This window comes from Abrus precatorius, unplaced genomic scaffold, assembly GCF_003935025.1.
Source record: "Abrus precatorius isolate BTA unplaced genomic scaffold, Abrus_2018 Scaffold8, whole genome shotgun sequence".
NCBI classification, from domain to species: domain Eukaryota; kingdom Viridiplantae; phylum Streptophyta; class Magnoliopsida; order Fabales; family Fabaceae; genus Abrus; species Abrus precatorius.
In genome coordinates this window covers 22,743,304-22,767,986 of record NW_020874428.1, presented here as the reverse complement: position 1 = coordinate 22,767,986, position 24,683 = coordinate 22,743,304, and the positions used below count along the sequence as shown (strand labels likewise).

General features: G+C 28.0%; 2 protein-coding genes and 1 pseudogene across 2 annotated transcripts; 2 read left to right on the top strand and 1 right to left on the bottom strand.

Annotated features, from left to right (window-relative positions):
- The first annotated feature begins 475 nt into the window (after nucleotides 1-475).
- Nucleotides 476-7,440, top strand: LOC113874464. The gene is made up of 9 exons (XM_027512687.1): nucleotides 476-512; nucleotides 713-774; nucleotides 5,552-5,770; nucleotides 5,876-5,962; nucleotides 6,070-6,264; nucleotides 6,384-6,548; nucleotides 6,664-6,717; nucleotides 6,812-6,958; nucleotides 7,069-7,440. The coding sequence occupies exons 1-9, from the start codon at nucleotides 476-478 to the stop codon at nucleotides 7,438-7,440; spliced, it is 1,338 nt and encodes a 445-aa protein (XP_027368488.1).
- A 3,615-nt stretch (nucleotides 7,441-11,055) lies between these two features.
- LOC113874463 lies at nucleotides 11,056-15,697 on the top strand. The gene is made up of 8 exons (XM_027512686.1): nucleotides 11,056-11,123; nucleotides 13,515-13,677; nucleotides 13,779-13,865; nucleotides 14,150-14,344; nucleotides 14,490-14,654; nucleotides 14,783-14,836; nucleotides 15,005-15,151; nucleotides 15,326-15,697. The coding sequence occupies exons 1-8, from the start codon at nucleotides 11,056-11,058 to the stop codon at nucleotides 15,695-15,697; spliced, it is 1,251 nt and encodes a 416-aa protein (XP_027368487.1).
- A 1,688-nt stretch (nucleotides 15,698-17,385) lies between these two features.
- LOC113874462 lies at nucleotides 17,386-20,353 on the bottom strand (annotated as a pseudogene).
- Nucleotides 20,354-24,683: the final 4,330 nt, after the last annotated feature.

The window sequence follows — 24,683 nt, the reverse complement described above, 5'->3', positions numbered from 1 at the left end:
GATTAAATAGAAATAGCAAAAAATAATCACGCATAATTTAATCAAACATAGAGATTTTACATAAAGCGTGCAAAACAAGCACTGAATTGAGGAAACAGAAATAAAAGCAAACAAATGAAAGAAACTATAATTAAAATGCAAGAATGTAAAGGTGCGAAATATAAACATACGACTCCTTAGCAACAATACACAACGACAATCGTTTATCTTCAGGAAGTTGGTGTCTAGCGCAGTGCAGGGTTTCAGCGTGCGAAGGTTTTTAAGTGCAGTATCTGGATGCAAAAAGTCATCCCCTGTAGACTAAAATTCTGAGGTATTTATAGGCAGACAGATCACCACTGTCTGCCTTCTTTTGCAGGCACTTTCTTAGTAACTGTCTTCTGTGCGTGCTTACTTCCAACTGTTTTTGCCTATTATCCATGTTTGCTTATGATTGTGCTGGCGATTGAGACTCTTTCCGTAACTGCTATCGCCCATGATCTTTCTTCATGTTGTTGGATCTTCATCTGATGGTAATCACTTCTGATCCTTGTGTTGACCTTTCAAGTCCTATCATGACTCTTACAGACTTTTCTGTTTTTCAAGCAGTTTCTGAGAGAAATCAAATAAGCTCATTTGGCTTTGTGGACTTAGATTAATTTCCCTTTATGGTTTCTATTTTTTGACCAAGTTTAGGAGTATTGAGAGCTCTTTTTTGATCTTGTGGACTTAGAATATTTCTCTGCATATTCCTATTTTTCGAGCAACTCTGGAGGGGATATGAAGCTCAACCAGGTTTGTGAACTTAGAATATTTTCTATTTGCTTCTTGATTTTCGAGTAATTTTGTGTGTCAGGAACTTGAAAAACCCTAAAAAACTCCTCGAAAGACTTTCAGTTCTGTGAACTTAGAATATTTTCCTATTATTCATATTTTTCGAGCAATTTTGGGTGTAAGAGACTTGAAAACTCCTCAAAATACCTAATAAAAAAATTCAATTTTGTGGACTTAGAGTAATTTCTTACCAGTCCTGTTTTTCGAGTAGTTTTTTTGGGTGTAAGGGACTTGAAAACTCCTCAAAATACCTCGAAAAAAATTTCAATTTTGTGGACTTAGAGTAATTTCTTACCAGTCCTGTTTTTCGATTATTTTTTTGGGTGTAAGGGACTTGAAAAATTTCTCAAAACACCTCGAAAGAAATACATCCTCCAATATGGTTTTATAACTTAGAAAAATTTCATTACCCCAAACAGATGCCCCCAAAAATATTAATTTCTCAGATTATGAGATTTTAATATTTTAAATATATATTAGTTGAAAAAATTTTGTTTTTCAAGTTTCCCGCCATTTCTATGGCATCTCTGCCACTTACTTGCTTTGTGTCAGGCATGTCGCCCAAAGTCGATGCATTAAATGCAGATAGTGCCTGACAGTTACCCAAAACATCCTATTACTGAGACGTGCGCTATGGGGATTTTAGGTGATTTTTGATTAAAAAGATGCTCCACTATCTTTTCAACTTCCCACTAAATGTCAAAATATTCTGGACTTAAGCTATTTTATGGGCCTTGCGCGAGGTTGGGAATCAGTATAAAAAGGTGAAGTTACTTTCTCATTTTTACGCTTTCATTTTTACTCTCTTCTCCCAGAAGCTCTACTCTCCTACTCTTAGTTCTTTTGTATTGAAATTTCCTTGCTTCCTCTAGTCCTTCTCTGATTTTCTCTCGAAATGTCATCCAAGTCGAAGGTTCCTTTGACTACTTCGAATGCTGAGCTCGTGCCTATGAGTCATTCAAGCTACCTTCCCAATCCACCTTTAGAGGAGGAGAAACTGCCCATATGAAAATTCCAGGTACTCATTCCTTTTATAATGAACTCGAAGCCTCATGCATTTTTAGTTTCCTTTGTTTCCCAAGAATCTGTCGATTCTCCTTTTTCTATCGAGGGAATTTTAACTTTTTCCTCGAAATACAATCTAGATTCTCTTCAAAGTTTGCAAAAAATATTGCGCACTATGCCCCCAGTTACTAAAGACCTTTACCTTCCTTGGTTAGATAGAGTCAAAAAAGAAAAATAAGACAGATGAAAGGTGATAGGGATTTATGACATAATTTAACTTTCTAGGTATAATTTGTCTTATAATTTTCTCATGATCATGAGTTCTCTTTTCTTTTGGATTCGAAGTACCAGTTCTTTTCATGTGCCTTGTGGCATGATAACCCCCACCTTTTTTGAAGTTGCTGCTATTGTTGCGCTCAAACCTATTGGTCATTCGTTTCGACCAAATTCTCATCCTAAGAATCTAGACATAATTTCTAATTTCCAAAAACTTTCTTATCAACTCTTCGTCTCTCTAAATATGAAAAGACATGGTCCAATTTAGTCTAGTTACTGATGAGGAGCATGTTGCTTTCCTCATGTTTTGGCTTTCGGCATATGTTTTTTGCTCGAGATCACTTCAAGTTCCAAAGGCTCTTCTTACTCTTGCCCAGCTTTTACACGAAGAGTCTTTAGTGTGTCTTGGGAAACTTATTTGGAGAATTTGTACGAAAACTTGAAAGAAGCAGTGGCTTTTTTTTAGATATGATGATTCTCTTCCTATTATCAGTGGTCCATTTTGGTTGTTTCAGCTATGGCTGAATGCTATTTTTTAGGATAAATTACAAAGTTCTGAGCCTCCTAATAATTCTTGAGAGATAGAGGGATTTCGTCTTTCTTTTCTCACCACTAGTATTGCCAAGAAGCATTACTCTGATGTTTTTCAACAATATTTCACTTTCTTCTTGAACCTTCATACCTTCAGCCCTCAATTAGCCCCATTTTTTCCTCAAAAAATTGGACCAGTCGAGTTCAAATGCCCTTTTTCATCAAAGAATCCAGGTGCTAAAGCTGAGAGTTCAATAACTTTGAGGCAATTCCTCTCTTATCAACTGTTTTTCTACAGCTTCACCCCAAGGCCTTATCAAGTGGTCACTTACCAACCCAATTCGGTGGCTTGACAATTCGGCTTAAGTCAATTTAGGCCTACGCTTATGCTCCAAGGGACAAATCAAAGTGTCCTTGATAATGCTCAAAAAAGCATTGACGATTTGGATAATATATGTAAGGACTTAGGTAACTAAGTGGCCGTTGATAAAAAAAAAAAAAAAAAAAAAAACTTCAAACTTCTTATAATTTAGAGATGAAGAAGATAAAATTAAATTTTTTATACCTTTTTAATTTAAATAAAAATTACTTTTTTTTACTAAATTTGCTTAAGCATATTTTTTTTAAATTTAAGTAATAATCACTTTTTGTCAAATTTATTTAATAGAAGCAAATTTTATTTAAACACATTTAGATTGGCCGCTATAGTTTCTGCTAAAATTATATAGGATCCATTAAATCCATTAAATATGTGCTTTTAAGTTTAAAATATGTAATGTTGTTTATACATTACTTAATACTTATTGTTGTATTAAGGGTAAAATGTAATTAATTTTTTAAATTTTATCTTTTCATATATATTTTATTAGTTGTCAATATGTTTTTCAATTTTTTTTAATAATTTTTACAAATTAGTATTAAATATGTATACTCAATTTTAAAATATATAATGTAGATAATAATTACATAGTATTGTATTAAAGTTATAATATAATTAACTTTTTAAACTTTTATTTTTCGTATATATCTTATTTATTTTTATCCTATTAGTTCTCAATATATTTTTAAAATAAATTTGTATAATTTTTATAAATTAAGTCCAATTATTATTTTATTTTCTTGATTCAAGCTAAATAATATCATTATGAAACTGACTAATGTAAGAAAAAAATTATTTATTTAAATATTTAACATAACAAGATTTATTACAACGTAAACTTAAAATTTTATATTAAATTCAAACAACTCCATATTAATTCATTTGTTAGGTAGTTTAATCAATTGTGATTATTTTTCTTTTTAAAATTATCTTTTACAAATATTAATAGTTATAAAATATATTTATTCAATCATCACTGTTTAATTTTTGTTACATTTTATAAATCTTAACAATTATTTATTTTATCATAAATTCATAATTTTTTAAATAGTTGAAGTAAGTCTTACATATATGTATAGAGTATTATATTTTTATATGTTTTTAAATAAATTTTATGAATTAAGTCTAATCAATTAATATTATTTTTTTTCTTTTTAAATTTATTTTTTTAAATTATTAAAAGTTACGAAGCATACTCAACTAAGTTTATTTAGTTCGCTGTTAATTATTTTAAATATTAATAAGTATTTTTGTTAATATAATGCGTAGAACATTAAATACACACTTACATTGAAAAAAATATATAGTTAATATATTATTTTTTTATTCTGATTTTATCTTTAAGAAAATGTTAATACTTAAAATAATATATTCTTAAATATTGTATTGATCTTATAATATAATTAATTTTTTAAATTTTTATCTTTTCATATATATTATATTTATTTTTATCATACTAGTTATTGTTATTATATTGATATATACTTTAAATAATTTATGATATTTTTTATAAATTAAGTTTAATCGGTTGTAATTATTTATCTTTTTATCTGATAAATTTTATGAATATCAGTAGTTACAAATTTAATATTCATATTTTTATAATGTTTGATAACTTTTTTGAATTAAGTCTAATCAAATTTTTATTTTCAAATTTATTTGTTTAAAATAATATCAACAGTTACAAATTAAATATATTCAACTCCCATTAATTAATTTCCGTTTGTTTTCTAAAATTTAATAAGTACTTATTTTGTTATTAATGCATATAATATTAAATACATGCACTAAAATTTGAAATATACATTGTACTTAATACATTAATTAATGCTATATTAAAGTTATAATGTAATTAATTTTAAAATTTTGTTCTTTCATAATTTTTTAAAAATATTTTCTTAAAAGATAATTTTTAAGAATTAAGTGTAATCAGTTGTCATTATTTTTATTTTTATCAGATAAATTTTATAAATATTAGTGCTTTTAATTTTAATATCAGTAATTATTTAAATTTATCATATTATTCTAATATTGTTTTATAAATTTTGATAATTTTTATGAATTAAGTATAATCACTGTCATTATTTTTCTTCTCAATTTTATTTTTAAAAAATATGAAGTTATTATTATTATTATATATAATTTTATTATTTAGTTTGCTATTACTTTTTATTAATCTTAATAAGTATTTATATATTTTATATGAATAAACTATTAAATAGTTGCAATTAATATTATGGAACTTTTAATATGTTCTTATTTTGTCCAATTGGTATATTTTTTTAACAATATTATTAAAAATACAAAATAATTATTTATTTAAAGAAATACTTATTTATTATAATTATAATATTTTTATTATTAAGTCAGGCAATAAATTCAATTCATTTAATTAGATTTCTTTTCGAGGTTTGCATAAGGTAAAATAAATGTAAAAAAGGAAATATATTATTTTAATTAGGTATTATTACAAAATTTAATTCATGTAATAAATAATTATTATTGCTAAATTCAGTTATAATATTATTATTTTGTTTCTCCCTGCAGTCTTGGTATAAAATAGGTGATAGTAAAACATTAGTTATCATCAAGTCATTTTGTTTAACGAGAGTTGCAAAAATGATTAATATACTGTTCTTCATCTTTATTTTGGTGACTTGCAGTGTCTCTTATAGAGTTGATAGTAATCAAAGTATTCAAAAAGAAGACTTGGAGTTGGAGAACCATCTGAAGCTGATTAACAAGCCTCCTCTCAAGAGTATTAATGTATTTCATATTCTTCTTTTAAATCACTTTTTTTTTTCTTTTTGTTGAAATAATCTTGCTATATGTTTGAATAATTTCGTTTATGTTTTCTTTTGGTTTCTATAGACAAAGTTTGGGGACATTATTGATTGCATTGACATTAACAAGCAACCAACATTAGACCATCCATTATTAAAAAATCACAAGTTGCAGGTAAAGTGGCATATATAGACTAAATTAAAATATTGTTAATTTTGAGTCTTTGGTTCATTATATTTCTTCTTTAAATGTTCTTTTTTGCATGCTTTCTTCAATTGCAGAGGAAACCTACCTTTGAAAAGCCAATTACAAAAACTGGTGTGAAAAATTCACCAGCTAAATCTAAATTTTTGCTTGAAAAGTACTCATGTCCAACTGGCACTGTTCCTATTCGGCGGACTACAAAAGAGGATCTTATCCGAACTAAATTATTATTAAATTATCACATCTTGACCAAAGAAAATCCCGGCACACATGTGAGTTCCTATGTACATCCAATCTTTAATGTTCTTAGGTTATTTTTTTTTATAAATCTACATTTCATCTATTATTTCAGTATTAAAGTAATCATGTGCATCTATTCATGATTTTGTAGGTGGCATATGTAACGGTTTTCTCATTCGCTGGTCCTTTTTATGGAGTTCGTGGAGATTCTAGCCTTTATAATCCAAAAGTTGAGAAAGATCAAATTAGTTCTGCTCATTTATGGGTTCAAAATGGACCGGTAGATACAAACAACAAAATTGTTGCTGGATGGCATGTGAGTTTTAACTGAAGCATTTTGCTAAAAAAATAATCTGCATATGACTTATTAAGTTGTTTCAATTTGATGACATGGAAAGCAATACCTAATGTATCTCGAATACTGGTATTAGGTGGCCCCACAATTATATGGTGATAATGCAACTCATGTTTTCGCAGCATGGACGGTAATATTCAATTCATTAAATATATTCTTGTTAACTCTAATTAGCTTACATAGAACACAATGGATTGATAATTTTGTGTGTTCACAATTAACAGTCAGATAATTTCAAGAAGACAGGATGTTACAATTATCACTGTCAAGGTTTTGTTCAAACTGATAACCAAATCTACCTTGGTACACGTGCGGAAAAAACATCTGTCTATGGTGGAGACATATACGAGGTTTCGATTTCTATTACACAGGTATTTATGGTCGAGTTATGAAATTTTCATTGTAATGTCAAGATTAGGAATGGTGTATGCGACACAAGGCCAGGAATGATAATTTCACAGAAGTTTATGTATAATCTCAGGACCTTATGACAAAAAATTGGTGGGTAAATATGGAAAATAGAAGCATTGGATATTTTCCAGGAGCTTTATTTTCCAACCTGGCCATGGCTGACACAGTGGGATGGGGTGGAAGAACAAGCACTTCTGCAGGTACCCCTAGTCCTCCAATGGGATCTGGAGTTTTCCCTGATGACAACTTCGTTCATGCAGCTTATTTCAGACATGTTGCGTTTAGGAATAAATTAGGACAACTTTATGGACCTGATTTACAGCAAACAAGATCATTCACAGACAAACCTGAGTGCTTTGGTGTTAAATACTATGGAGATCAAGGAAGGGATGTAGGCTATTCTCTCCAATTTGGAGGACCCGGTGGTAACTGCGGGAATTAGTTCACTTTTCAACAAGCTTTGTATGAAGTGAAAAATTAAATAACATAATATCATTTTGTCTTTATTTAAAAGAACTTCTTTTTATTTATTTTTTGTGCTTGTAATTTTCATAATGCTATTTACTTTCGTTTTATGTTCGTTTCAAAACATTCAAAAACAAAATTATACATTTTTCTTTTTTATGACCAATTAAAGAGAATGTTTTTTTTAAAAATAAATGAAAAGACATGATTTGCACACTTCCCAAATGTAAAACTTTCAAATTCACGCTCCTTTTATAAGTAAAACAATAACTACTAAAGGTAACAAAAAGATATTTAATCCTTAAATTCCTTAATTTGCTACAACCATCGTGTAAATAATATAGTTCGTTACTTTTAGAGAATAAGATCCAAAGTTGTGTATATAATCTATGATTTTGACAACTTCAATAAACATTACAAACAAGATTTTCATTGACAGAAAATTGAGGTAAAATATTCAAAGTAAAGCCTAAAAAAGAAATCCATAAAAATAAAATTGGATGTATGTTCCCACTTCCCCACAATTAAAATAATTCAAATTGAAAATATACCTTTTGTTTGCGACTTGTCTAAAAACATGACTTCTGGAATTAATATTGCAAGTAGGGACGGGAAATCAGTACTCAAAGGTGAAAAGAAATTTATGGACTAACTAAAATACAAATATTAATAAACTTAAATAAGTGAGAAAAGAATTTAATTATCTTTTACTTAATGTTAACTTTTATTTATTTATACCATAAAGTTAACCAGAAAAGGAGAAAAAAAATTTATGAACTAACTAAAATACAAATACTAATAAACTTAAAAATAAGTGAAAAAAATGCAATTATCTTTTACTTAATGTTATTTATATCATAAAGTTATTTTATTCACTGTAATAAATATTGTATTTAATATTAATTTTTATTCTTATCTTTAATAATTTATTAATTTTAATATTTCTTTCAACATCTAATAATTTAAGAAAAATATTAAATAATTTATTATATAATTAATATAAATAATATAGTTTATATCAAATACAGAAAAATAATATAATATAGTTTACGATAATTCGATAAGTATAAAAAATACAAAATAACAATTACAGTAAGTGTTGAAAAGTAATACAATACAGTAACGTAAACATATTAAACATGTAATAAATATAAAAAAAAGACGCAATAGAAGAGTAAAAGAAAAAGAAACAAAAAAAAATTACTTTTATTAATAATAAATGTAAAATGAAGAAAAAAAGAATAAAAAATATTAAAAAAAAAGTGATATTAATAATCAACATAAATATAAAGTTAAAAGGAAAAAAAATAAAAATAAAAATATAAAAAATAGAATAAATATGTATAAAAGAAACAGAAAACACAGAAAGAAGAGGAGGAAAAAATAAGAACCATAAAAATAAAAAAATTGTGAATCATGATAGTAGAATTAGTTTATAAAATTATAATCTCAGTTCTAAAAAAATATCTAAATATAAACATGATAATTAAAATTTTGAAGCTCAATTAAAATTTTAATATCTAATTTTATACTCAATTTTGTATAACAAACAATTACTTAACATGAAAACCTTTCACATGGAACCTTTATTCGAAATAAGTACCTTTATTTTTGTTGAAGAAGAAGCACGGTGCTTTATACCACTTCTGTACAGTTTTTTTGCGATAAATATAATGCGTTGAAAGCAATTTGAGGTAAAAAATAATATATTTTCAATTGGTAGCATAGGAATGATATGCTGAAGATGATATCATTGTTATGGTAGCGTTAGACAAAGGGTAAGACTAAAGAGTAATGTAAAAAGAAGAAAAAAAAAAAGGTACAAAGAGCAATTTCTACTGGTGGTTTGAATACGGGCCCTTTTATGGCATATATTAATTGTTTTAGTTTTTTTTTTATTTTTTATTGTAGGTCATCTTCTCTTTTTCTGTTTGACAAAGTTTGGGTGACAAACAGGTGCTGAATATTTTTGTTCTTTTTCTGGTGTTTTTGTTTCATGATATAGGAAAACAACATTTAGAGAATAGAAGAAAAGAAAAACAGCAGAAGAATAAAGAAGAATAAATAGGTGATGATAATCATAAAAATAATAGAATAAATTAATAAATAAGGTATTTAAATAAGAAATTGAGCTTTTGTTAGAAGCTACCAAAATTAAGTAGCTACCGTGAAACATGAAATTGACTTTCAAGAATTGCAATTCTGGTAGCAATTGACTGTAACCTGAAATTACAGCATATATATATATAGGATATGAACTAGATCCTGTCATGACCCAGCAGGGACTTACAAGTTTAGAATTGTTCCAACATTTATTTTCTCAATTCAAATTATACTACTGACCATAATATCTATATTTGAAGAATCATGACAAATGAGAAGAAGATTTTCATAGAAACAGAGAAAAAAAATAAGAAAATCCTCTAAGTTGTTCATGATTATATAATATTATTAAGAAAATCTTTTAAGTTATCTATAATTTACTTAATGCTCACAATTTCAAAGGTTAATCTAAAACTTTATTTAATTTTTTACATGTAAATCAAGATTATACATTAATTTAACTCAACACTGTAATTTTATATAAAATCAGAAAATCACCAAAATTGTGTAATAAACCAAAAATTATGAAAACTTAAAATGTACTGACTTGAATTATAAATTTCATACTAAAGTCATGATTTACAAATTTATAGTGATTGAGGGTTAGGATAAAATTAACAAAATACTTATGTTTATACATGTTTGGGGTAAGGAAAATTTTCTAAGTTAAAAATTATGTTAAAGGAAGTTACATTTCGACAAAATGTTGAGAATCAGGGAGGAGCCCAAAAATAGGTCTAAACTTGAGAAGTATTGGAAAGTTATCTTTTTTGTTTCATATCAAAAAGGACACATTTTGAGCTATTTTATATGTTTTTGTCACCTCGTTAATTTTCCTCTAAAACTGCTCGAAAAATAGGACTGACAAGAAAATATTCTAAGTTCACAAAACTAATGGCCTTTTCGAGGAGTTTTGAGGAGTTTTCAAGTCTCTGACATCTAAAATTGCTCGAAAAAACAGGAAGTAGTCAGAAAATATTCTAAGTCTGCCAACATAGTTGAGCTCTAGAGTCCCTCTAGAATTGCTCGAAAAACATAAATGAGCAAAGAAAATATTCTAAGTCCACAAGACCAAGACAAGCTCTCAAAACTCCAGAATTAGTCGAAAAGAGAAGTTAAGGAGAAATTATTCTAAGGCCATAACACTAAATGAGCCTCTTAGACTTCTCCCAGAAACACTCGAAAAATAGAAAAACAAAAGTCTTGATAGGTCAAGTCATTGCAAAGTCCAAAAGTGGTTACCAGCAGTTATCAACATTCATCACTACGCAAAGGAGATCGTAGGCGATAGCAGTTACGAAAGAAGCCCCAACCAACAGCACGATCACAAACAATCGTGGATAATGGGCATCAACAGTTAAAGGTAGTTACTAAGAAGTAGCCGCAAAATGAGAAGAACGGTGGTGGTCTTCCATCCTATAAATACTCCAAAGCGTCATTTTACAGAGGACGACATTTTGCACCCTGACACCACACCTAAAACCTCTGCATGCTGAAACCTTACACCGCGCCAGACACCAGCTACAAGGAGACTCACGGTAGCCGCTGTTCGCTGTTGTGAGAAGTCGTACGTTTACATTCCTGCACATTTACCTTTCTGCATTTTAATTTATATTCCTTTTACTTATTTTCTTGCACGCAATTTAGTTCCTGTTTCTACAATTGGTTTCTTATTTAACACTTTTCTGTAAAGAATCTTTATGTTGTGATTCAGTTTTAAGCGTTTTATATTCACTATTCTTGCTAAATTATTTATTCTGAAACGTCCTTTTTACTGTTATGTTAACAATACTTAAAAGAACTCAAAGAAGATCTAATTCAGTTCTCAGATTGCTCTTGAATTATTTATTTACAAAACTGACATTTTTCATCATAAATAATACATAAATAATTTTTTAAACAGGACTAATTTTACATAATTTGCACATCTACTTTAGGATTAACATAATAGAGTGGAATGGACCTTACAGGCCAACCCATCTAACCCACCAAATTTGATGGTTCAGACTGAATACTTTACCGTGATTAGTCTGCACTGTTTTAACTAGCCAATGGCATGCCAAAGTGAGCTAGCTTGTAGCTCATTTTTTATTTTTTATAAAAAATAATTATTTATTACTTAATATTAATTTTTATTATTATAAAAATATTTTTATTAATGTTTATTATTTTTAATTTTTTGTTAGTTTTAGGTAAGTTGGACCATAAATACGTTTCGATAATATTTAAGAATTAATTCTAACCAATTAAATTTTTAAGTGTTTTTAGAAATATCAACTATTACAAAATAAATATATTTAATTCTTTTTTTTTTGCTAAGCATTTAATTCTTCTTATTTAGCTTCGTACTAACATTTTAGATCTTAAAAAAAAATTATTTTATTATAAATGAATACAATATTAAATGCATACACTTAAATTTAAAATATAATTTATTTTTATTTCTTTTATTTTTAAAATAAATTTTAATAATTTTTGTGAATTAAGTCTAAGTAGTTATTATTATTTTTCTATTCAAAGCTTTTTTGTAATAACAATAATTACGAAATAAATATTTTCAATTGTTATTATTTAGCTTGTTGTTAGTTTTTATAAATCCTAACAAATTTTTATTTTAAAATATATAAATTATTAAATATTTGCAGTCAAATTTACATGTATGTATAGATAGATGTACAGAAGATTATAATTTTATATATTTTTTAAATAAGTTTTGATAATATTTATGAATTAATTCTAATCAGTTAATATTTTTTAATTTTTTAGAAATGTCAATTATTACAAAATAAATATATTTCATTCTCCTTATTTAGTTTCTTACCAACTTTTTAGATCTTAATAAATATTTATTTTATTATAAATGCACAGAGTATTAAATACATAAACATAAATTTAAAATATATGGTGTAATTAATGCATTACTCAATGTTGTATTAAGCCTATAATGTAATAACTTTTTAAACTTTATCGTTTCACATGAATGCTATTAATTTTTATCATATTATTTTTCATTATGTTTTTATATTGTTTATACAAATTTGTACAATTTTTACCAATTATGTCTCATCAATTGTCATTCTTTCTATTTTTATCACATTAATTCTAATATTTTTCTTTAAATTTTGATAATTTTTATAAATTATGTCTAATCATTTGTTATTATTTTAGTTTCACAGTTATATTTTAGAAATTTCAATAGTTATAAAATAAATATGGTTAACTATCATTATTTAGTTTGTTATTACTTTTTATAAATCTTAACAATTATTTATTTCATTATAAAGGCATAAAGTATTAAATATTCACACTTAATTTTTAAATATATAGTGTATCTTATTTATTTTTATCATATTAGTTCTTTTTTTATATTTCTAAGTATTTTAATTTTTTTCAAAAATTAAGTTTAATCGGTTGCCATTATTTGTATTTTTATTACATGATTTTTATGAATATTAATAGTTACAAATTTACTATTATTTGATTATAAATTTTAATTAATTTTCATTATTTTCGGTTTCAAAGTTTTTTTTTAAGAATATCGATAGTTACAAAAATTCAATTCTCATTGATAGACATTGACGTAAATTTAGATGTAATATTACTATTTTATTTTCTTTCGTGTTGTTGGTAAATTATTTTTTAACAATATTATTACAAAATAAAAAAATAATTATTTAATAAAAGGAATATTTAATTTATTAAAAAATCATTATTAAATTAGACAATTAATTTAATTAACATTTTTTTAGGGATATGCATAAAGTAAAATAAATCTTACAAAAGAAACATATTGTTTTAATTAAAAATTATTACAAAATATAATTAATTTAATTAAAAATTATTTTAGCTAAATTCTGTTTTAGTATTATTATTTCACTTCTCCTTGCAGCCTTGGTATAAAATAGGTGATAGTAAAACATGATTGCTTTGTCAAGTCATTTTGTTTAGCAAAAGAGTTGTGAAAATGATTAATATATTGTTCTTCGTCTTGATTTTGGTGAGTTGCAGTGTCACTGACAGCGTTGATGGTATTAAAACTATAATAAAAGAAGAGTTGGAGTTAGAGAGCCATATGAAGATCGTTAACAAGCCTCCTATCAAGAGTATTAATGTAGTTCATATCCTTCTTCTGCATCACTTTCTGCTTTCTTTTGTTTAATTAATCTGCACATGGTTTAATAATTTTTTTATGTTGTATTTTGGTTTCTATAGACAAAGTTTGGGGACATTGTTGATTGCATTGATATTAACAAGCAATCATCGTTTGACCATCCTTTATTAAAGAATCACAAATTGCAGGTAAAGTGATATTTATAAACTCCGTTTGACCGTCGTTAATTTTGAGTCTTTGCTTGATTACCCTCATTTTCAATTATTTTGCTTGCTTTCTTTAATTGTAAAGAAAACCTATCTTTCAAAAATCAATTGAAAAACTTAGTGTGAAGAATTCACCGGCTAGATCTAAATTTTTGCTTGAGAAGCACTCATGTCCAATCGACACTGTTCTCATTTCAAGGACAACAAAAGAAAATCTCATACGAACTAAATCATTATTCTTTTTTGCTTGCTTTCTTTAATTGTAGAGAAAACCTAGCTTTCAAAAGTCAATTGAAAAAACTGGTGCGAAGAATTCATCGACTAGATTTAAAGTTTTGCTTGAGAAGTACTCTTGTCCAACCGGCACCGTTCCTATTCGGAGGACAACAAAAGAGGATCTTATACGAGCTAAATCATTATTCAATTATCATATGCTGACCAAAGACCATCCTGGTACACATGTAAGTTTCTTTGTCCCACCAAACTTCAAATGTTCTTAAGTGAATTTTTGATAAATCTACATTACATCTATTTTTTCAGTTTTTAGAGTAGTCCTGTGCTTATTAGCAAAAAATAATAAATTACTATCTATTCATGATTTTGTAGGGGGCAGAAGTAATTCTTACATCAAAAACTAGTTCTTATACTGGAGTTAGTGGAGATACTAGTCTTTGGAATCCAAAAGTTGAGAAGGATCAAATCAGTGCTGCTTATTTATGGGTTCAAAATGGACCTGTAGAGACTAACAACAGAATTGTGGTTGGTTGGCATGTGAGTTTTAATTGATGCATTTATCATATTTTTTGCTAAAAAAAATTATATGGACAGTAGCTTGTTAATTGGTTTCAATTTGAAGACATAGAAAGCAATACTTAATTTATCTCACATATTGGTATTAGGTGGCTCCGCAGTTATACGGTGATAACGCAACTCATGTTTACGCAGCATGGACAGTAAGGACTGATTCATTATATATATATATATATATATATATATATATATTAGCTTTAGTTAACATAGACAGATTGATAATTTTGTTCAACTAAATATATTTAATAATAAAGTATTTAAATTTCATTAATTCAAGTATTAAAAGTGTGCGATGTGTTCATAATTGACAGTCAGATAATTTCAAGAAGACAGGATGCTACAATTATCACTGTCCAGGTTTTGTTCAAACTGACGACCAAATTCATCTTGGTACACGTGCGGAAGAAACATCTGTTTATGGCGGAGACATATATGAGGTTTCGATTGCTATTATACAGGTTATACTCAGAGCTACGAAATTTTTATTATTAAAAAAGTAAAATGATATACAGCTTATATTAAGTTAAAATAAATTTAATTTTCAACTATATATTATTGATTAATATAATGACAAGATTAAACGACACAAGGCCAAGAATCATATATTCACAGAAGTTTATGTATGTTCGCAGGACTCGATGACAAAAAATTGGTGGTTAAATATGGAAAATAGAAGTGTTGGATATTTTCCAGCAGCTTTATTTTCCAACATGGCCAAAGCTGATCAAGTGGGATGGGGTGGAAGAACAAACACTCCAGCAGGTACCCGTAGTCCTCCAATGGGATCTGGAGCCTTTCCTGATAATAACTTCGTTCATGCATGTTACTTTAGACATGTTTATTTTAAGAATACAACAGAAGAAAGTTATGGACCTCAGATATATCAAACACAAACATTCACTGACAAACCTGAGTGCTATGGTGTTGAATACTATGGAGATCAAGGAAAGGATGTCGACTATTCTCTCCAATTTGGAGGACCCGGTGGTAACTGCGGGGATTAGTTCATTTTTCTATCAAACTTTGTACAAGTTCAAAAGTAAATAAAATAATGTTATTATTATTTTTTTAAAGATTTTCTTTTCATATATTTTTTTCTTGAAATTATGATGTTCATTTTTATTTTATATTTGCTTCAAAAAATTTCAAAAACTATTATACATTTTTCTTTTTTGTTGAGTAATTAAAGAGCTTGTTTTTAGAAGAAAAAAATTGTAAAAAAGATGTGATTTACACACCAAAAATAATAAAAAATGCACTCAGAAGTTCCAAATTCATGCTATTTTATAAGTGAGACAAACCAAAAATTAAAAAAAAAATATTTAATCTTTAAGTTGCTTAATTTGCTACAACCATATTATAAATAGTTTGTTACCTTTAGCAGTCATGTATACAGTTAAAATCCTGCATAAATCACACCATTGACTTAAAAGGTCTAAATACCTCAAGCGTAAGACATTACATATTATTTAAATTTATGCATTTTTTAAAAAAATTATTTTATTAGATAAATTAGTTTAAATATAATTTTAGATAAATTCTAAACAAGTTATTTAAAAAAAATTGTAAAAAAGATGTGATTTACACACCAAAAATAATAAAAAATGCACTCAGAAGTTCCAAATTCATGCTATTTTATAAGTGAGACAAACCAAAAATTAAAAAAAAAATATTTAATCTTTAAGTTGCTTAATTTGCTACAACCATATTATAAATAGTTTGTTACCTTTAGCAGTCATGTATACAGTTAAAATCCTGCATAAATCACACCATTGACTTAAAAGGTCTAAATACCTCAAGCGTAAGACATTACATATTATTTAAATTTATGCATTTTTTAAAAAAATTATTTTATTAGATAAATTAGTTTAAATATAATTTTAGATAAATTCTAAACAAGTTATTTAAAAAAAATTGTAAAAATTAAGATTCTGTCCTTAAATTATTTAAACAATGATCCTAATTCTTTTTATCATTATCAAAAATGTAAAATTAAAATTATATATTTAGAATTTCATAAATAAATTTAAGTGTAAAAACTAAAATGTAAATTTTTAAATATAAAGATTAATTCATAAATAAGTGTCAACTATAAAAATTAAATATATATTTCAATAAAACAATAAAATTATTGCGTACAATACTCCAAGAGATGAGAGTAAACATTTAATGTGTTACAAAAATATTATATAAATTTGATATTTTCTATTATGTCTTTTATTCTTTTAAGTTATATATTTTTTTTCACATTGAAATTAAAAGATCAAAGCAAAATTACACAAGATTGCTTCAGATAAGATAAAATCACATTGAGGAGTTAATTCCCAGTGAGGAAGGACCCATTTACAGAGATATGCACTTCTGTTTCTGTCAAAGTGGAAGTGGATTCTACGGCTCATACATTACTGAGGGAGGGAGGGGGTAGAGATTTTGGAGTGGGATTTAGGAGGGAACAGGTCTGTATCTACTGATATCAATATAAGAGATCATATAGAGCTATTCAATAAACTCCACTTATGAATTCTGCTTCACATAAGTGAAACTTCTAAAAGTGTGCAAATTCTATTCAAATTTGCCCAATTGATGCACTAAACGTATGACATGCCTATTTTAAAGTGATTGGGAAACATTCAAAAACTAATATGACCAGGTTTCTATTAATCATTTGCTTTTTTATGCCGGAAAAAGGAAATTATAGCCAACATGTGGACATCTTGAGATGCATCAGACTGTTCAACACTTTAAACTTAATATCGTCTAGCTCTTGCTCAAAAGGCCTACAGCCCTACACAAATTAAAAGAAGACATGACTGAATTAGAAAGCCAAACTAAACTGCCAAAGACTATGAAATGCTTCTGAAAACAAAACAAAAGGAAAAGTTAAAAAAACAAGAATGAAACAATAAACAGGGCTTGCCAATCTCATAGCATATACACCAGAAAGTTCTTTGAAAAGCACCGCTATTGCCACTTTGTCCTATACTAAACAAGAGATCCTTTACCAAAAAATTTCAAAACTACATGAATGACCCAAATCTTCATATTATATATAATATCTCAAAAAAAAATATCATGCATTCAATTTATACAAAGTCAAATACGAAAATTCAAGTTTAAAACATCTACAACAAATTACACAATTAAAGATATAGAAACTTAACACCACGGCCGCGCAAAGCAGGACCCCCAGCAACATCACTAACATTAGCATACAATCCAAAATAATATTTATTCTATTCATCCAAAATGGCAAGAGATGAATGATTTTGGAAGAAACTTAGCACAAGCAGAATTTAAGTTAAACATGTTTTCTTTTCTCCGTGTTAGCATCATATATGTAGTTGATGCAGTACAGAATTTCAAACGAACATCACAATATGCATAGATATAAAAAAATAATAATATTCATTCATAAGCAGATAGAATTCTCTACGCTCAATGAAAATAACATTCATTACAACAGTCTTCTTTCTCTGCCCATTTACTCCAGTGACATTTACAGGAGCTGGTTCTGCCAATTCTACATTGGCACCAACAATCTCAATCTTCATTGGCTTTCCATCCAAAAGTACATTATTATATCGTTTAAGAGCAGCAAATGCATCACTTCTTCTAGTATAGACAACTTCACCTGAATCCTGTAACCACCAGCCATCCAAATGAAAAGAAAATGACATATGCATTATTGAAAAGTTGAGATGCATACAACATGACTGCTACACATTGTATTTTCTGTAACATATCTTCCCAAGAGTTAACAAACTTCGACACGAATCTCACTTTCATGCCATAAGAACCAATTGAAAAATCATGACCTTCAACAATTTCATGCATATGATTCATGACTCAATGTAAAATAGCATAAAATACACATCCCCCTTATACATAATAACACATGATTCAATCCTTTAGAAGTGACATGTAAATATTTAAGTGGTGTTACTTTGGATGAGAGATTTTAGAATTCTAGAAAGTATGAAAACACTAATGAGGGAGGCTTAGAGAGAGTCAAATATGAAAAGAATTATAAATGACAAATACAAAAAGTTAAGCATAATAGATAAAATTTTAAATTCTCTCCGAAAACAAGTCATTTAAATTTTTTTCTATTTAACATGAAAATTATCTAGATAAAATTCTATAGTATTTTAAAACTATTTTTTTTCTATCCAAATACATAAATGGTAGGAATTTTAAAATGTCCTATCTAAACACTGCCTTCAAGAAAAAGAAAAAGACACACCACTTCAATTCTAGTCATCTTCCCCCTGATCAGCATCGTCATCATTTAGATCATCCTCATCTTCCAAGAACCAAACAGTAAGCCAAGGTTGACGCTTCTCCTGTTGAGCATTTGTTCAAAGGTAAGGAAACAGTCAGTAAACTAAAGGCTAACACCAGAGTTAGGGTTTATGTTCCAGTGAGTCATGGTGCAATCTAAACAAACTGGGAGAATTGGGATTATGGTTTATTAAATTATAAACCAGAAGGGTTCTGTTTTTGTTCTTTTTTCTTTAATGCGCATTCCTCCCTTTATCCCAAAACAAAAGAAATCAAAATAGGGAAAATGAAGCCACTTTTCTGTCTGGATCATGTAGGATACGAACTAGATCCTATCATGACCCAGCTGGGAATTACAAGTTCAGAATTGTTCCAACATCCATTATGGCTGGCAATTCAAACTACACTACTGTCCATAAGAACAAAAAAAGCTAAGGAGATAGACTAATCAAGAAGGAAATAATTGAACCATTGTAATGGGTAAAAAATACAAATTCATTACTTACACTTGGATGTCCATTTTTATCATAACGAACTGCATAATGCTTCAAATCTCCGATCTCAGAGAAAAGTTCCTGAGTAGCAAACAAAGTTTCAAGATAACTTCAATTGTGGCCAACAAGAAGCAGAGGCTATGAAGAAAGTATTGACATAGTCTATACCCTTATGTCCTCATTAGTTACTCCATGTTCCAAGTTTGACACACACAACTTAGTGCCAACTTCTACTCCTTTGTATCCCTGCGGCTCTTAGGCTATCTTCAAACAAATCATGCTGCCATGAAAAAGGCCTGGTTCTGCGAATAGACTGGAAAAAGCAGAAAGTATATATTCCAGAGTGACATAAGAACACATGAGATCAGATATTCACCATTCTTCAAGCAAGCATAAACAATAAAACATGCCATAAAGTAGATCTGGCTGTAGTAATATATTATTGGTGGGTTGGGGGAGGTATCGTAAAGGGTGTAAGCAGGAGTAAGAATTCAACCGACTGCATGAGTGCTCCAGTTCTGATGTAAGTGAAGGAAGGTCCTTTCACCGTAGAACCAAACTTAGCAAGAGGATCCAATAAAACGCCCATCCACACACCAAGTAATCAAGCATTTAAAGTCATCTCATCTAATCAAATGGATTAACATTTAGAGAATTAACTCCATTTATAGCTATATGATTTATTTGCTACTGATAAGAGCTCCATTTTAAATTTCACAGAAGCTACTTTACATAATATGCTAGGAATCACCAATGAACTCCTTCATACATCAGAGATCTGTAACAAAGCCCCCAAATACAAAAGTAAACATATTTTAGGTGCATATTAATTGCAATATTATGGAACAATGACAATTGCATTAAGGATGCAAAACGATTGAGCATGAGCTTCTCTCTGGAACAAATGCTAATGCGTGATTTCCTCTTGCTTTTGAGTTTCTATAATGCTAAATCCTTCTCATAATAGGGTATTTAATAGTATTCCAGAATCAGAGATTAGAGTGTTGTCATATATGCTGAATCCTTGTCATATATGCATCAGCTTGTTTCATTTAAGAGTCAGAGTTAAGTTTAGCCTTCTTATTTCGTTTAAGAATCAGAGATGAGAGTGTTATCATATATGCGTCAGCATGCTCCAGAATTTTATCCGTACAAGAGTGTTACCATCTATGCATCAGCATCTGTTCAAAGATCCGGATTAAACCTCTCGTCCACTAGCATGGCTGAAGCCGGTTGCAATTACCACTGGAAAGCTCCTCGCTTTGGTAATCCTCATCCTCCTTATAATTCTTATAACCTCAGCATGAGCCAGTTAAACATTATAAATATTCAGAGTACACAATATAAATGCATTGCAGCATTTTAACTTTAAATTTGAGGAAGGATCAAGGGAAGGAAACAAGTGTTAATGGTTGTGCCCGGCAGCACTTGGTTATAAGAATTATACGAAGGAAGAGGAGGACCAAAGCGTGGAGCGTTCCAGTGGTAAATGCAACCTCCTTCAGCCCATGCTGGTGGACGAGAGGCGTAACCCAGATCATTGAACAGAGCGGCCTTGTGGAAATGACCCGAGAAAGAAGGAGAAATCGCCATTAGAATTGTGTGTCATGGCCTTGTGTGCTGCAACAGCATTAAATAAGAGAAAAAGGCCTGTTGGTGCATGCTGATGCATATATGATAATGATAACACTCATACGATAAAAATCTGATTCTTAAATGAAATAAGGCTAAATTTAACTATGATTCCTAAATGAAATAATGCTAAATTAACTCTGACTCTTAAATGAAACAAGCTGATGCATATATGACAAGACTCTCGTACGGATAAAACTGATTCTTAAATGAATTTATAAAAAGGTATTAAATATTATTTTAAAAGTAATTATGTATATTTTTTTAGATATATCCTAAATTAAAAATATTTTATAATTTAAAATTTAAATAGACTCGTGATCTATAAAATTAAATAGTTTACTTCTCTCTTTCACTATTTTCTCTAGTTTTCTCGCTCAAAACTTACATGATTAATTGTATCCGAAGCCTTGATTTATGCTTATCTTGAAGATACACAAAAAAGTAATTTTACTTTAATAGGAAAAGTGAACAGGATGCACGTCAGGGATTTTGCATAGCTATCTCAAAACTCAAAAGGGTAAACTCTGGTAGTAAGCTGAAAGGGTCGAGGACAAATATAGCAAATTTTCATTAACAACATGAGTGTTGAGAGGGAAGGAGGAATGAAGAAAGTGAGAAGTAATCAAATTTTCTTAATAGTAAATCGATGGATGACAAAAAGGTTGCATTCAACCACTTTAATTTCATTAATTCACATACTGACAAAATAGTAAAGGCCTTTCTTCGATGCTCCTCTGTAAAGCTCATTGACTCTGCCTCTAGAACCAAAAACCATTTGCATCACTTTCTTTAATTGCCTTCAAAATAAATGCATTTGTATTTGAACATAAAGTAGACAAGTGATTTACGTCTTATATATATATATTAGATGTTTGATTATTTCATTTAGTTTTAAATTTCAGTATAACGTTTGGACTGTTGTCAAAATGACTCAAAGTAGCTGATCAATAATTCAGTTTGAGGCGTATAGGATATTGTTCTAAAGGATTATTTTAATGTAATAAAAAATCCTTCAAAATACAACAAATTCTTTTTGTAACAGATTCTTTTTGTCTGAATATACAAAGCTCTCAACTCATAATTCACAGAAATAAATATAATAAAAAAGTTTGCGCATCTTTCATGCAGTTTCGTGAGATTTTTTCAAAAGATTTAAAATACTTTAATCATTATAATTGCTCATGTAAATGTTTTTTATAACTGAAGATATAAATAATAATAATAATTAAATTAAAATAATAAAATAAAATAAATAATTAATAAATTCTTTTGAAATATAATTATATTATTTCCAACAATGGGAAGTGGATTAACAATTTCGTGTTGTGATAAAAGAAAAATGGTTTCGTTAATGTCTTCTCTAGATAAACAGATGATAATAATAAAATTTTATTGAAAAAATATTTATTATATTTTTATAACTTTAAGCTATGTATTTTTTTTATAAAAAAATTTTATTTATAAATGCTTAAACTCAATCTTAAAGGTTAAAATTAACAAAACATAAAAAAAAAATCATAACAACTCATAAAGATTGTGTTGAAATAAAAAAATAAAAGCATAATATACATGAACTAACACCAAATAATTGAATGTTGAAAGAAAACTTTTCTATTATCGTTTACATATTTAAAAGATTAGTATTGAAAATTTGAATTTATTAGTTGCTGGTGACGTTATAAATGCTTAAAATCCTTTATTCTTCCTTTAGACAATATAGATTTATAACCTTTTTTATTTAAATATATTAATTATATAAAATAAAAAAAATAGTTAAAAAAATGAACAAGAAGATATTTATTATCAATGGAAGTAGAGTTGGCAAAATGGACTTAACTTAACAGATCGACTAGTTTAACCCATCAAAATTGGCGGGCCGAGCTAAGTGATGTAGATTTACTAGCTCGTCTAGTCTGTTAAAATACAGGCCAATGGCAGGCTAGGGTGGGCTGGCCAGTTGGACCCAAAATAAATTTTAAAAAACAATTAAATATTTTTATTAATATAAAAATATTTTTTAAATATTTATTGTAACTTTTTTATTTTTTTGGTTAATTTTTTGTGAGGCTAGCTCATTAATTTAATGGCCCATTAACTTTTTTTATTTTTTATTTTATTTTTGACGGGTTAGCCTACTCTTAAACAGATTGAGCTAGAAAAGCTAGCCCATTTTCTAAACGAGGCGGGCTCAAGCTAGCCTATTTTTAGGCAAGTTTTGGCAAACTGAGACAAGCTTGCCTGTTTTGACACTCCTAAATGGAAGCATCCTATGTTCTTAAAATTATGAACACATCATATATTTTTAATATTTGATGGAATAGAATTAAATATGATTTGTTGTAAAAGATATTTATTTGAACAAAATTATTAATCAAAGTTTTGAATAAAATATTGTCAATTCTCTTCTCTCCTATCACGAGTTTATTTATTTTTTATTTTTGACATTTTTTTTTTTACTTTTAACAACTACTAACAATCCTCAACCGTTAATGTCATTGTCATTTAGTCAAAATGTTGCTAACATTTTCTTTCTTCACTTTCAAGTTTCATACCACAAATAACCTTGTTATCCACCACGAACCACTTTCGTTACCAATATTATTGTCATTTGAACTAAAATATCATTGACCTTCTTTTTTCTTTATCCTTAAGCATTTAGTTTGGTAGAATTGTTAAGAGATAAATGTTGTTGTAGTGGTAACAGATAATAATAAGTCATGGAACAAAATATAGCAAAAAAAATAAATACATAAATGCTCTAAAAACTCAAAAGTCAAGTACTAAATGAACTATTTTTTTAAAACATCTAAAACAATGTCATTGTGTCATTCACCACTTTATTATTCACTTTCAAAAGGTTTTTAACAAGTACTAAATCAAATAATAGTTGTTAATATTAAAAATTAACATTTAAAATTTTAATTATAAGTAAACATTTACTCAAGAGTCTTAAATATGCAGTATCTAAAATTAACAATCATAAATTATGTTAGTCTTTATTGTTAAGATATATTAAAATTAAGTAATAGAATGATGATTTGTCACATTAAATAACATGTAGCAATTTATTGCAAACATAAAATAAATTTGTTTTAAAATTTTTCAAAAATTGTTTGTTTTCATCCCTAACTTTTAAAAATTTCAAGCAATAAGATTTTTGCTTCATGTTTTGCTTTTTCTTCTTTCATGACGTTTTATTCTCTTCTTCCAACCACTACTATAATAACATTCATGTTGCAAAGCTCTTTCATCTTAGATTTTCTCACTTGAACCACTAGAACCAAACTTCAAGCTTAGAGGTTTTGATAAAGGTTCAAAGGCATGCCATCAGAGGAGGTGTTGGCACAACAACATAGGAGAAGTCAAAGGGGCAATGAGGTTTGAGGGAGTGTTGGTTGTGAAGTGAGTTGGCAAAAATGTTGGATTTAAAAATAGTTTTACTAAGTTAGAGAGAGATAGAAAATATTAAGGGATGAGATTTGGGTTAATGAAAACTTGAGGTTATTGGATTATATTTAAAAGAAAAAAGATGAAATCTTACATAAAATAGAGGTAAGAATTGTAAAGAGAAAATCAGAAT